At 34.9% G+C, this 14,825-nt stretch overlaps 2 protein-coding genes across 7 annotated transcripts in view; one reads left to right on the top strand and one right to left on the bottom strand.

Moving 5' to 3' along the window:
* DOCK1 (dedicator of cytokinesis 1) overlaps positions 1–14,825 on the top strand; it is a 427,633-nt gene that overhangs the window by 175,801 nt on the left and 237,007 nt on the right. The window lies entirely within an intron of this gene.
* INSYN2A (inhibitory synaptic factor 2A) overlaps positions 1–14,825 on the bottom strand; it is a 56,900-nt gene that overhangs the window by 16,145 nt on the left and 25,930 nt on the right. For 2 of the 3 annotated variants that reach the window (XM_034436449.3, XM_087871634.1), the window contains exon 4: positions 11,677–11,769. The exons of the other annotated variant lie outside the window; for it this stretch is intronic. In XM_034436449.3, the coding sequence (XP_034292340.2) occupies positions 11,677–11,769 (93 nt within the window). The remainder of the gene's footprint in view (positions 1–11,676; positions 11,770–14,825) is intronic. 3 annotated transcript variants of the gene reach the window in all.

The raw sequence follows: 14,825 nt of genomic DNA on the forward strand, positions 1-14,825 counted from the left end.
ATGTCAGTTTTTATCATAACATCACAACTGACAATTGGATGAACTTAAATCATTTACATAATTGTAAATTACCAAGAGCTTTGGTAGTACAGTGGTCTAAAACACCCTGTTATTAAGACCAGCTGCCTGCAATTACTGCAGGTTCGAATCTCCCCAGGCTCAAGGTTGACTCAGCCTTCCATCCTTTCTAAGGTAGGTAAATTGAGGACCCAGTTGTGGGGGCAATAAGCTGACTTTGTATAAATATACAAAAGGATGAAGGCTATTGCTTAGCGCATTGTAAGCCGCCCTGAGTCTCCGGAGAAGGGCGGCATATAAATCAAATTTTTTTTATATATATATATATATATATATATATATATATATATATATATATATATATATATATGGTGACATAACATTGATGGCCTACAATGTAAATTATTATTTAACCGATATGAGGCTTAATGGATAGCTATTCCCGATTAATATGAGGATTTTATATGTTCTTTTAATGTTCTGAAAGAAGTACACATGAATTAATGAAAACGTAGCTTTAGTTCTTTAAAAGGAAACAGCCTCCCTTAGGGCCAGAAATACAAGCTTCTCCTTTTTTATATAATTGTATAGCCAGTTGAAAAAGAAAAAGAACCGAGTCTTGAATCGTAGGAAAATAGTCTTTCTGTAGTCTTTCTTTTAGTATAACAATTCATATTGTGTGAAGAACTAGGTCCAGAATAGGATTATTTCCTTCAGAAGCTGAACCCAGTGACAAGGCTTTCTGAGTCATCTACCAAATTGAAATGTCATTTTCAATGAACAGTCAGCTGAATAAAAAGCATGCTTGTCATAAAAAAAACCTGTCTCTGATGAAATCCCCACTCTGGTCTAGTATAAACTTTCATATTCAGGATTGATTCTAAAGGATCTTAGGGCTCTATTTGCTTTTCCTGGACACCTGAAATTAAGAACATTTACTGGACCATTGCTGTGCATGATAATATATTTAATATAGGAAAGTTTCTAATAACTTTGTCTCTGGCTAATAAACTTTTAGAGTAATATTTTCTCAGACTTTATCAGTAATTAGCCAGAAACTGAACAATGTAATTACAATCACTCAGGTCTTACCCAAGAAGAAATGGTTGTGCAACATATTCTATTGAATCCTAGCCAAATTAATTTTAACAGAAATTATTTTCAAAGGTTAAGTAGAATGATAATATCAATGGTATAACTTATACAGCAATTTGAGATAAGTTTCAACCTTCAGAAATACATTATTGGTGAGAATCCGCAGCTGAATTAGTTCTTAGCTGTTCAGAGATTTTATTTCATAAACTGTGACTAAAAGCTCCTGCCCAAATACAGAAATTAATAACACCCTAATTACATAAAGGAAAACTTTTTTGTCCAATCAGATTCTAGAGAATATCATAACGTGGCCCACTTTGGGGTCAGTAATGCTAAACCATAAATTATGATTTATTTAGTTCTAATTACAGTTTGCTACAATGAACATCTCATTTTAAGTATGATTATAAATATTACTACCTCTTATCTCATATGAGTTGGAAAAATAGAATTATTTAAATGATATGTTTTTAGTTTCACTACCGTGTTTCCCCGAAAATAAGACATGTCCGGATAATAAGCCCAATCGGGCTTTTCAGTGCATGCAATAATAAAAGCCAAAATAAGCCCCCCCCCACCTATTTACATGCATGGGCAGCCGGTCCCGCCATTTCCTTTGGTTGCTTGCCGCACAACCAAAATTAGTTGAGGCGAGGAAGGGGGGGAACATGCCCTTCCCTCCCTGTTCTTCGCATCAGCCGAGCGGCCCGACACATCCCACCCCACCCCACCCCACCGGCAACAGCAGCCTGGTTCCTTCCCTTCTATGCCATCTCTTTACCAAGAGGGGTGGGAGGTGGGACAGGGAGAAGCAAGACACATGGAGCGAGATGTTGCTCCCCTTGCCGTCTCTTCTCTCCCCTCCTTGCTGGGCATGGCAGGGCTCCTGCCCCTTGCTTAGCCACTCGCACCCTTTAGGGATGCAATTTGGGGGTGGCAGTTGGGGCCAGCGAGAAGCGGGATGCAGGTCTTACCTTTCAAGCTCCATCGGTTTCCTCGTCGTTGTGTCCAGGGAAACAGGCTGTAAAAGAAAACCTTCTCGCGAGTTCAATCAAACTTCTTGAACTTGTGAGATTTTCTTTTACAGCATGTTTCCCTGGACACAATGGCAAGGAAAATGACGGGAAAAAATTGCAGGTAGTTCTCACTTAACAACCATTTGTTCAGTCACTGTTCAAAATTACAAAAGTGTTGAACGAAGGAACTTATGATCTGTGCCTGAACTTACAGCTGTTGCTGTACTCCCACAGTCACGTGATTGTGATCTGGCCCTTGTCAACCAGCTCACACTTATAGCAGATTGCCAAACAGCTTTTGCAATCTTCCCTGCAGGTAAGACACAGACTGCTATCTGGTTCCTGACTGAAAAAGTCTGTCTTGAAATCCAAGCTTGGATTTTTGCTTGCATTTTGAGATGGACTTATTTCAGCCACCATCCTTGAGAGCAAAAGCTGCCCGCCTGACCCTTCGCCTGTGTGGGATGGCATTTCTCTGGCAGGCAGGAAGAAAATTGCAGCTCTGGAATGGAGAAAAGAAACTCGGGAAACAAAGGTTTTCTCCAGCCCCAGTGCTTCAGTTCACTTCTGCATGTGGAAGGAGCTGCCTATCCCTCTTTGGCGGGCAATTTTCTGTCCGTCCATTTAACACCTGCAACAATTTACGATCTAAATTCCAAGTTGAAATTGTGGATGTAAGTCAAGGCCTACCTGTATTTAAGTGATACTATTGACCGATACTTAGAAAGTGATGGTAAACACCGTTCAGCGTAATGTACCAATAAGCAAACACTTGTTACTCTGAACCAGAACACCGTACTCTTGACTGAGTGCAGCATTTCATTGCAAAGCATTAGCAAAGTTTTTAAACATAGCTTCCATTTAATTCAACAAAATGATTTCTATAGCTGCAGTTCTATCAGGCTAGAAACCAGAAGACTCTGACTGTTAGTCCTGTTTTAGACCAGTCATGCTCCCTCAGCCCACCCTACTCCACAGGGTTGCTATTGTGGGGAAAATAGGAAGAGGAAGGAGTATTAGGCATTCCTGCCATTAGTTATTTATAGAAATAATAAAAGTGGGATTTAAAAAATATGCAAAACAACTTTGGTGAATTACATAGTTAACATTCTCTCTCTGTACTAGAGTAGGCAGAATGGTTACCACTGCTACATATTACCATTTAAAAAAAAGATTTTAGAATGTGAAATTACATTCCCAATAGGAATATCTACTTTGGCTATAAATTCTTCTAATTGATGCTTCAGTGTAGTTATAGATTTCAGTTTGTACACATATAAACATTAAGAAGATAGATCAGAACAATATGAAACTGAAAGCGACCATAAATGTTTGCTCTTTCATAGATAGATGAATATTTTGTCCGAAAAAGTGTATACAAAATAAATGCATCTATAAACTCCACATTATTCAAAATGAATTAGAATAATAATAAAATACTCTGCCAACAAAAAAAAGGAAGATGTCAAAAATCTTTCTAAAACTCTAGATTTAGTATATTTGACTACAGTATTGCTTTGTAAATCAGTCATGAATGATACATCAACAGCCATTGAATAAATCTGAATACATTTTAGAAAATATTACTTATATGCAACTTCTTTTCAGTTTATTAGATTTGATGAAAAACTACATAATTTTGTATACCACATCTACGTCACATATCCACTCTAATGAAATAGGTATCAATTTTGCACAGTGTAAAAGTTTGAACATCCAGATAGTTGTTTTAAATTTCAGTTTACTTTTTGTCACATTTAATTACCATATTGGGGTATTGAGATTATATGAATATCTCATGAATGTTTTCATACTTTGTGTGGAATTCCGTAATATACCAGCAGAAGTTGATTCTGTCTACAGAAAGGGACAAGGGCAATAGCATCCCCTATGTAACTCAATCTTCCTCTCAAAATTTCCTCTGCAGAGTTTCTTTCCCCAGCACTTAGATTATTTTATATATTCCAGTAGAACTCTAAGAGAAAGGGGAACTAAACCCTCCTATGCAAGCGAATCTCTAGCCAAACCCAACATGTTATTCAGCATCTTCATGAAATTGCTAGGAGCGGGATGAGATATCAGCAGGATGATGATGATGATGAACTCTACAATACAACTTCAGTCTGTTCTAAGCAAGCTATGGAAGTATTGACTCTGTATTTGGAGGCTGTGAGGGGACAAAACAAGCTCATATTAATTCCTTGCAAGACAAAGTTGAATAAAAGAAGTGAATAATAGGTGCATATCTCAAATATCCTTAAGAGGAGTGTAGTCCTGTCTAGAGCTAATTTTAAAACTGGTATAAAGTTTAGATGAAGGTTCCAACTTGAACAGTCCCAAAGTTGGCTGCAGACAGGGTTATACTCCTCTGGAGAAGCAAGTATGCAAACGGGGGCCTTGGACATGGATTATTATTCTTTAAGTATAAGGTGGAAACCTGATCATGAAGGTTTTACCCAATTTCACCAAGCGCTCCAGCTGGCCTTTCTAACCTAGATAATCATGCATCAATAAGTTTTTATCAATTTACAAGTAAATTAAAGCAATGTATCTTACATGGGTTCCTTGAAAATTATTTAGTTGTAATGGGTTCAAATTATAGTGACCTGATTGCTAGCAACATGAAGTGGATTTAGTAAAGTTACATCTTTGTTGAGGTCACTGCGTTGATTATTATATAGGCCACAGGGAATGTCCTTGAAGGCAGGAGGAAGAGCTTTTACTAACTCAATGGTTAGATAAAGTTTGAGCCTGGGCCAAGAAACTAATTTTAGAAACCATCCCAGAAGAGCCCTTCCCTAGTTCACATAAAGTGAGAAAGGAGGAAACACATTAATACTTGCAGGACTTACTATAGCAATTATAATAAAAGTAGTCTTCTTCAATGTAGCATTGCTTTCAATAGTGCCTTATTCAGAGTTCTGGTTTTTAATCTTTAAAGCCCTCCATGGCTTGGTACTACAAGTCCTCAAATCATCTTTCCTATTAGGATCAGCTTTACCTGTGTGCCCATCCTAAAAATTATTGCTGAACATTTTATCCCTTGCAAGGTAAAGAGAGAGATTCCTGAAGCAGGGGTGAAATCCAGTAGGTTCTGATAAGTTCTGGAGAACTGGTAGCGGAATTTATGAGTAGTTCAGAGAACCGGCAAATACCACCTCTGGCTGGTCCCAGAGTGGGGAGGGAATGGAGATTTTGCAATATCCTTCTCCCAGGAGTGGGGAGGGAATGGGGATTTAGCAGTATCCTTCCCCTGCCACGCCCACTAAGCCACACCACTCCCACAGAACCGGTAGTAAAAAAATTTGAATTTCACCACTGGCCTGGAGGGCAACCCATTTTGCCTACTTTTTGGAACATTATTAATATGTTTTTTCAACAGATGGTGGATCCGGATTGCTTATGTAATATATTGATTTGGGAATTCCATTTTTTATTACTATTTCTGAAATGGAAATAGTTTGCGTTTTTGGCATGGTTACAAAAATTGCCAGGAAATGCAAAGATTATTATCTTCCTATAGTTGATGTCGAAGGGGGGAAAATAGCTACTTTTTCATAAAGAAAAGTAAACAAAGATTCATATTATCCTCTTCAAATATGTAAGGCTTACTTTGTAACCCCAATTTTTAATAGAAGCTAACTACACATTTCCACAATTGAAGCATTAATTACTGTCATCAAGAGGCTGCCTATAGCATCACTGATTTTGTTATTGAATTTGTCAAGAATCAGGAATAGGTACAATAATCCATTTAGTGAAGTATTTACAGTTCATAATAATAGCTCAGCTGGATCAGGCCAAAGCCTGTCATATTTCATAATTTTGTTTTTCACAATGACCATCCTGATGTTTCTCAAATATTCTCAAGCATAAGGTGAAGAGCTACCCCTCTGGCATTTGAAGGCATCCCCAGTATGGAGTAATCACTGAATCTCAAAACTATTATCTCTTGTAATACATAGGGTCTATGAATTTATGCATCGAAGTTAGTGGCCTTCACTATGTCTTGGTTATGACTTCCACTTATGTGCTATGTAATGTTTGCTTAGAAATTGTTTTAATCAATTTAAATAGCTGGCACTTGGTCCTGATATCTAAAGGATAAATATGTTTCTCTGTTCAAAAGGATAAATATGTTTCTCTGTTCACTTTATCCATACAATGCATGATTTAAGATTCCCTCTTCATCATATCCTTCCTCCTATGTTCTAAACATTTTATCCTTCATTTAGCTATTATAGTTTTCCCCCTTGCTGGTTATAAACATCTCAAACCCACAACTGAAAACATAAAATTAGAAACTTTTGCTTCCACGTGCCCAATTTACTTTACTTAAATTACTATTTGATTAATCATTCACTCAGTTCAAAAAGTGCCTTACAGAGCTCTTTACAATCATACATTTAACCACCTAGAATAAAGTAGCTTATTATCTGCAAATTTGATCAGCAAAAGCTTGTACCCAACTCAAAATCATTTAAGAATAAATTAAAAGGCACCAATCCCAGAACAGATCCTTGAGGGACACATATTCTTTCTCAGCATTCAGGATATTTCTCTTTTCTTTTTCTTTCTGTTTTAATCAATTAATCCATAAAACAGGTTCTCTTGTCTCAAGACTGCTAAATTTACTTAAGAACCTTTGATGAGGGGTAAGGCAAAGTTATATTTGCTGGATCTGTCTATCTCTTTCGTAATAAAGTGTTCTGTGTACAATTTATTCACTTTTTCTCTTGCCTCTATATCCACCTTGAACATTTTTAAAATTCTTTTGTTGACTAAATGTCTAACCACTTCTCTACCAGGTTTTCTGGTTAAGATATATTTAAAGATGTCCTGATTCTTTTGTCTCCCTCCCCCCACAAATTCATTAAATTTATTTTGACATTTCTGAAGGTGAGAATTTAGTTTGGGTGCTTCAGCTATCAGATCTATTCCTTAGGGTGAAGCTATTTTGGAGCAAGTCCAGTTTCAAAAATAGGTACAGATAATCCTTGATTTCAAACCACAATTAAGCCCAAAATTTATGTTGTTAACCGAGACAATTGTTAAGTGGGTTTTGCCCCATTTTATGATCTTTCTGGCCACAGTTGTTAAATGTTGTTAAATTAGTAATATGCTTGTAAAGTGGCTTCCCGATTGACTTTGCTCGTCTGAAGGTCGCAATAGTGATCACATGATCCCAAGACACTGTAACCATCATAAATATGAATTGGTTGCCAAGCATCTGAATTTTGATAATGTGTCCATGGAGATGCTGCAATGGTCGTAAGTGTGAAAACCTGTCATTAGTCACTTTTTTCATTGCTGTTGTAATTTTAAATGGTCACTAAACGAATGGTTGTAAGCCGAGAACTATCTGTAAATTCCAATAATTTTAGACACAAATATTTGAACTATATGATAGAAAAATTTTACATTGATGTTCATCTCTGACCAAGCTCTTCTCAGCATTAATTACACAGTGGTTTCTATTTCTATTTTGGCTCAGTGATTACTTCTTCCATTACAAAATGAAACAAAAGGAAATAGAAGACCTTTACTTTTGGCTAAGTGTATTCTCTATACAAATGTATTCTGTTTACATATCCCAATAATTAATCAGTATTCCAAATGATTAAGAACAAAACCCACAATAGTTTTGCAGTGTCTCATTTAAGAGAAGTTCAGTGAATTCTCATTACAGTAATAATTTCTTTGGTTTATGCTTTATTTTCGCCATCTAGTGGCCCATATGACCTTCAATCTGAAATTAAAAGATACCAGGTTTGTTCAGATATTTATGGTATACCACAGATCTCTACTCTGATATCAGAATTTACAATGGCAACATAGCCATCAGATACTGTATATAAACTAAAAATCAGTATTTTTTTCCTACCAAGGTTAAACATACTTTATATGACTAGGGGAAAAAAACCTGCTCTGCATTCAAAGTACCATGTTGCCAATGGTTGTTTCACTAGTCAAATTTCTCTAAATTTTGGAAATTACATTTTTTTCCTTGAGGAATTCTGGGGACAGACTTCTTGTTAAGAACATAAAGCCAGTGTTCTATACTTCACGGGATTATACTTGCAGAGAAATAAAGAACAAACATACATTTATTTCAATTCCAAATGAAAATTTCAAATTCCTAACTAGATGATTATGTTTATAGAAAAACATCAAATTATGTAAGATAGGTATATACATCTTCAGTTATGCCATCAAATGTTAAATGTGAGTTATGCCATGGTGTAAATTACAACTGAAAAATGGGAGGGGGATACACAAGCAGATTTAAAAACAAGATGAGGTGAAAATAATGATATATTAAACCTTAGATCACATTTTTATAGTGAGTCCCCAGCTCCTCACACAATAGTTAAAATGTTGTTCTTTAAAAAGTTAAGAGATATATGAGCAAAACCCCCACAAAAATCTCTGCTATAATGCTGTTTTCTTGGGTTCATGGGTAAAGATGAAGTTTGTGTGGGAGAAGTAAAGAGGAAATTAATTCTAGGGAGGAGGGCTTAAACAAGAGCATGAAGAATAAAGATAAAGATCAAAATATTTAAGGCTTTCTAATGGTAATGTATGGCTATGAAAGCTGGACACTGAGAAAGAATTAGAGCAGTGATGTTTAACCTTTTTGATGCCGAGTGCCCAAAGCGCGTGCACACAAGTGCAAATGCACACGTGTGTGCCCGGACCCCCAAAGTGCAATGTGAGCACCCCTGTGCATGTGCCCCACCCAAAGCATGTGTGTACATCCCCTGCGCATGTGCCCTGCCCCCCATCCCGTTCTGGCTTCCAGGTTGGTGCAGGAGGCCTTCCAGGCCCAAAACGGGGCATAGGGGGTACACTTGAACTCCCAAAATGCAATGCGAGTGCCCCCGTGCATACGCCCCATGTATGCACATGTGCATCTCATGTGTCTCGCACATGCACGGCAGAGACTCGACCAACTAGCCGCCAAGAGGTACACACACATGCACAGTGGAGGTGGGCTAGGGCGACGGCTGGCATGCCTGCAGAGAGGGCTCTGCATGCCACCAGTGGCACGCATGCCATAGGTTCGCCATCACAGAATTAGAGAAACAAAGTAGGAACTCTCAAATTATGAATTTTGAAGATGGTTGCAAAGAAGGCCATGGACCGTAAACATTAATCAGATCTGGAAATATATAAAGTTTGAGTTTTCATTTGAAACAATAATAAATAAATGTATATGAAGATGGCAAGTTTATGGAACCTGACTTGTAGTTCCTAACTACTTCATTAATTTCATGGAACAATTTTCTATCTTGCTTTCCTGCTAGAAGTACTTGTTCTCAGATCTATTCATGAGTATATAGTATATTTATTACACTTGTATCCTGTCAAGGAGTCCATTTTTGTCTCACAGTAAACATATGGTGATGTAGATTTGGTTTGAACAAACATGAACACTGAAGGAACAAAGATGTTTTAGGGTACACATGTGCTCATGTAGCATCTATCAGCAATTAATTAAAATATTTTCATGTTTAACTGCAACGATATGGCTGTAGTTTTTAGGAAAAGATAGTGTGGGTATAAGGAGTTGTTGATATGTGCCCATGCATGTTATGAACCATTTTTACTCCTTCTGAAAACTGCATAATCCTAGTAATCAATGTGTAATTGAACTAATGCGGCAGAAACAATGGTCTTTAAAGTTCTGTTCAAAAAATGCTCAGTTGACCCAAGCTACTTATTGCTTGATAGCTATTTTTGTTCAAAACACTCTTGGCAAACTAAACATTATGCTTTATACAAACCTTACTCCCAGATAGTGCTAGCTAATGTAATTTACAAGGTACAGGACAATTATTTAAAACCATGGTTTCATAAAATGAAAGAGATTGTTCTTTACTTTAAGACAAATATACAGTACATTATTCGAATACTTCATTTGGGCCAAGTATAATTAGACCTACAAGAAATTTGTCTCCAGTGCAGAAGCTCAGTGTACATGCAAAACAACAGAGTAATAATAATCATAATAATGATACCAATAAGAGGAAATAGTAGAGAAGGATAATATTAATACTACAGCCATAGCCTACGAGTAAATATACTTAAAGACAGTAAATAAGAGAGTACTGTGGGAATTAGGTGTTCAGCAGAGCGATTGCACAAGGGGAAAAAAACAAGAACCAAACCATAATATAAAATAATGGAATTCCAGAATAGCTTGGCTTAAGTTAGGCAAGCTGATACCCAGATTTTCAGACTGATATACAGAACTGAATGATTTCATGGTTTAAATATAAAGGGAGAAAACAATTCTGAGACATGTGCTAGTTTTAACTAGTTCATTAAAGCCTCTAAAACTTCCAATAATCTTTTTAATAGTACAAGGATAATAAATGTTTTTTGGGAAGGTCTGTTCTTAACATTTTTGTTTTGAAACAATAACATTTTTTTAAAAAAAGTTCTGCTTTTTTCCCATGAGAAATAAACTCCTAGGACAAAGGTTCGTGATAAAAATAAAAGAGACAGCATAACTGAAAGAACAGTCAAACAAGCAGCCATTGCAGGCAAAAGTCAACAGAAAATTGACTTCTATGGTAGTTATATCTTGACAACAATATGTCAAAATATACTTGCAGTATTTACTGTCTAGAATGGTGAATTGTTTCAAGCTCTAAGAAACTTTAAAACATTCATGAAAAATCTATTAAAAACACATCTACAGAATTACAGCCAAGCTGTAATTGTGAAAAAGAAGTCTTGACTTTAGTATGTTAAAAAGTATGTTCTTTATATGTATCTTTATCTAATTAAATGCAAAAATGGGTGAAAGCAAAGGAAGGAGAAAAAAAATAAAAACAATGTAACCTACATTCGCTACTTCTTATTGAAGTATAATAAATATTCATTAAATATACGTCAGCTTGTAGCTTTCATCTCCCAGTTTCTATTTTTTGAAGAAGCGTTTTTTTCTTTTGGATGCCTTTCAGGATTTTTCAGGAAATAATTCCCCCTCTCTCTATCCGAATTACCAGAATGAATAGACAAACAATGTTATAGGATAGATTCTGGCTAAAAACAAGGAACAATTTACTGAGATTTGATGGGCTACCCATATCCATGAGTCTAGCTGTCATAATCAACTGAAAACATGGACAAGTACAATCAGTCCATGCTGTATGATATATCCAGGAGTATACTATTGTTCCCTGTGCATGTTATACCTTAATATCCAAATGGGGTTCTTCCTGGTTCAGTAAAGTTGTGCAAAAGGCAACAAGTGTATAATTTAGCAATATTACTATGTCATTTTTCAGTGAATTATAACTAGAGCATTCTGTATTGTATTGAATTTTGTGCAAAATTCAGCAATCCGTTTACTTTCTTTGATTTTCTAACAGTAGTTGTATTCAGTTTTATATTTTCCCTTAGTTGTTTAAGACAGTCTTATATTGCTAGTTCTCTTATACATAATGGACTTTTCTTATTATTTCTAATACGTGAACTAGGATGAAATAATTTATTATTTATAACAGTCCGAAAGCACTGATAGTAGAAGACTTACTTTAATGGGTCAAGTCTCAACAAATGAGAAGAAGCTTTCATTACATAGTCAAGGTCCGATTTCGACATAAAGTTTTTCCCCTTGGAACAATATCTGTGAAAAAATACATGTGAAAAAATTATGTAGGATTAGGATTCAAAATCCAGCTGGATTTTGCAGGGGGAAATGGGACAGCAAAAAGCAGAAATCTGATTTTTGTAGACCTATGTAACGTTTTTCACAGATATTTTGCTGTACATAATTTATGTAGAAGAGAAATACTGACTGGGACAAAAGTGTTAATAGCTGATCAGTTAATTGTTACAGTTAATAGCTGTTCTTTTAAGAAGCGTAACGTTTCAGATATGTAATGGAAAATGCAAGATTAAGTGTACTTGTAATTGCATAATTGTGTTGCGAACATTTTTCTCTGAGTTTAAGATGTAGAATTAGAGAATGATTTTAAATTATGTCACATGCACCCTTCCCAACTCAAAATAAAAATCAAAGGTTGAGTTTATTGCCCTGGAACAGAGATCAAACAGATTTGATATTTAATCAGATAATAGGTGTAATAAGTATGGAAAGAATTTGAAAGTTTGAAAGGAATGGCTTATTTAGTTTCCTGAAAAGAGACTTACTTTCTGACAGAAGCCAACTGATATATTAAATATGACAATACATTTAAAACTAGGATTCATCTGAATTACAGAGCACTTCAAAATATGTTTTCCTCTGCATGAGAGCTTTCATATATGATAGGGTTTCTGGTTTATCTCCCTATTATTTTGCTAGTTATAGACTGGATTTCAAAAAAAGGAGGCCTGGTTACTGTAAATAATATATTGGTTAGCTTTCTTTTTTTTTTTAAAAAAAAGTATATTTCTCTTTCAATTTTATTCTTGCTGTTTACAATAGATGAAATAAGATATGTTTGCTTTCACAAGGTTAGTTTATAAAAAAATGAAGGAAAAAACTGTATTTGATGGTGTTTGATATTTATTTACAGCATACACTTATATACTATATATTGCCCAAAGCAGGAGTAAAATCCAGCAGGTTCTGGAGAATTGGTATCGGAAATTTTGAGTAGTTCGGAGAACAGGCAAATACCACCTCTGGCTGGCCCCAGAGTGGAATGGGAATGGAGATTTTGCAATATCCTTCTCCCAGGAGTGGGGAGGGAATGGGGATTTTGCAGTATCCTTCCCCTGCCACACCCACCAAACCACACCATGCCCATCAAGCCACGCCCACAGAACCGGTAGTAAAAAAAACCACTGGCCCAAAGTATATATTCTATACATCCCAGAATCATGGGAGTTGCAGAACATATAAATTTAGTATATTATTATTACTTTCTAATTATTATTTACTAAGAAATAGATTTACTAACCAATCAAATCAACTTGAAATTTAGAAGAAAAAATATTTTAAAAGTCCCCTTTGAGCTTCCTTAAAACTGTGACTATTATACACACACACACACACACACACATATATATATACACATACATACATATACATATAAATACACACACACACACATATATATATCATATTATATATTAATGATATTATAGATTAGATATATGAATAGCACCAGCATAAACATTATCCAAAGCCAGTAAAAGAACAAAATTAAAGTGGTAAACTGACTGAATAACTAGTATTTAAAAGAAGACAAGTCTTCAAAGCCTTTTGAAATACCATCAAGGACCAAGCTAACATCACCGAGATATTCCATAATTGCAACTTACTGGTCTGCACCCCTGATCTCTCATGAATATTTCATTGAATGGGTTGATTGTATTGGAAGAGACAATCCTAAAAATAAAAAGGAACCAAGCCATATAGAGTCTTAATAAGGAAACCGTAAGACTTTTAATTAGACTTGAAAATTTATTAGAATTTGAAAGTGATATAGCACATTAAACCCTCTCTCCTTCCTTATCTACAAATGTTATTATTTCAGCATATATTAATGGAGTCTCATTAAATAAATGATATTAATACACATACAAGCTGATTATCTACCCTTATTCTATTGAAACAGCATTGTCAATGAAAACAACCAAGTTATCAGCATTCATTCTAAGGTCTGCAAAAAAAAAAAAGTATTTTAAATAAATAAATAGATAGGCCCATGAGAAAAAAGCAAGTCAGGATCCAGCATCAGTGATGATCTGGATTATTCATTGTTTATTTTATTTTGAGTGAACACTGAAAACCATACGAAGAGGAAAAATATGGTCTAGAGTGAAAAGAGAAGACAAATTGGCTGCATTTTGTTGTTTTTCATTGTCTATTTATAGTGGTAAGCACTGCTTATCTTTGGTATATAGTACCATTTTTATAATAATATTATTGATTCCCTAAGAATTAAACTAAGAATTAAACTAACTAAGGTTAGTTTCAGACTTTTTAAATATTGAATTCAATTTCTATTTTTTTAAATGGATTCTGATGAATTTAAAATCCTGATTACATACATTATCTAGAAGTGGTAATGGAAGCTAAGTAAGAAAGTTAGGATTTAAATCCAATAAATACATAAATTGCTGTTACTAAATAATCCTTTCAGAAGCCTATGCAGGCTTTATTATGACTGTGTTTAGTAGCAGGAATTATATTTTTCTCTGTTGCATTACATTTCATAATATTTAAATCTTTTAGTTTCAAAGTTATCTTTTTCTTTATTAGAAATAGAGCCTATATTTGTAACAAATCATATATTAATAAAAGTATTTTTAAAACAACAAAGGTTAAGTCTTATTACTTTCAAAGAGAGATTTTGTTTAATACTGTTCTCAGCCAATTTATTCTTTTCCATATGATTTGATTCTCCTAAAATTCTTATCTTTTCAAAAGTACCTAGATACTGAAATAGTTTTGAAATTAGAAAAATCACAATAAGTTCTTCTAGTGTAAAAATGCTATAGTAACATAAAATGTTGAAGAAATTTATTTTTGTTCATTTAAGCAAAAGAACGAAATGAATTAAACCGTAAACCATTGGCTGCCTGCAATTTCTTCTTCTAATGTTTTAGGTATAGGAATATAAAATGTGTTGAAAAAGAGGCTGTGGCTATATATTCTGGGAAGGAAAAATGCAAGATTTTATTAGAGTCATTTTAGTGGTTGGTCATCTTCTACAGGCAAACCAATTC

Source organism: Pantherophis guttatus, chromosome 6 (assembly GCF_059756535.1).
Source record: "Pantherophis guttatus breed Tessera chromosome 6, ASM5975653v1, whole genome shotgun sequence".
Lineage (NCBI taxonomy): Eukaryota > Metazoa > Chordata > Lepidosauria > Squamata > Colubridae > Pantherophis > Pantherophis guttatus.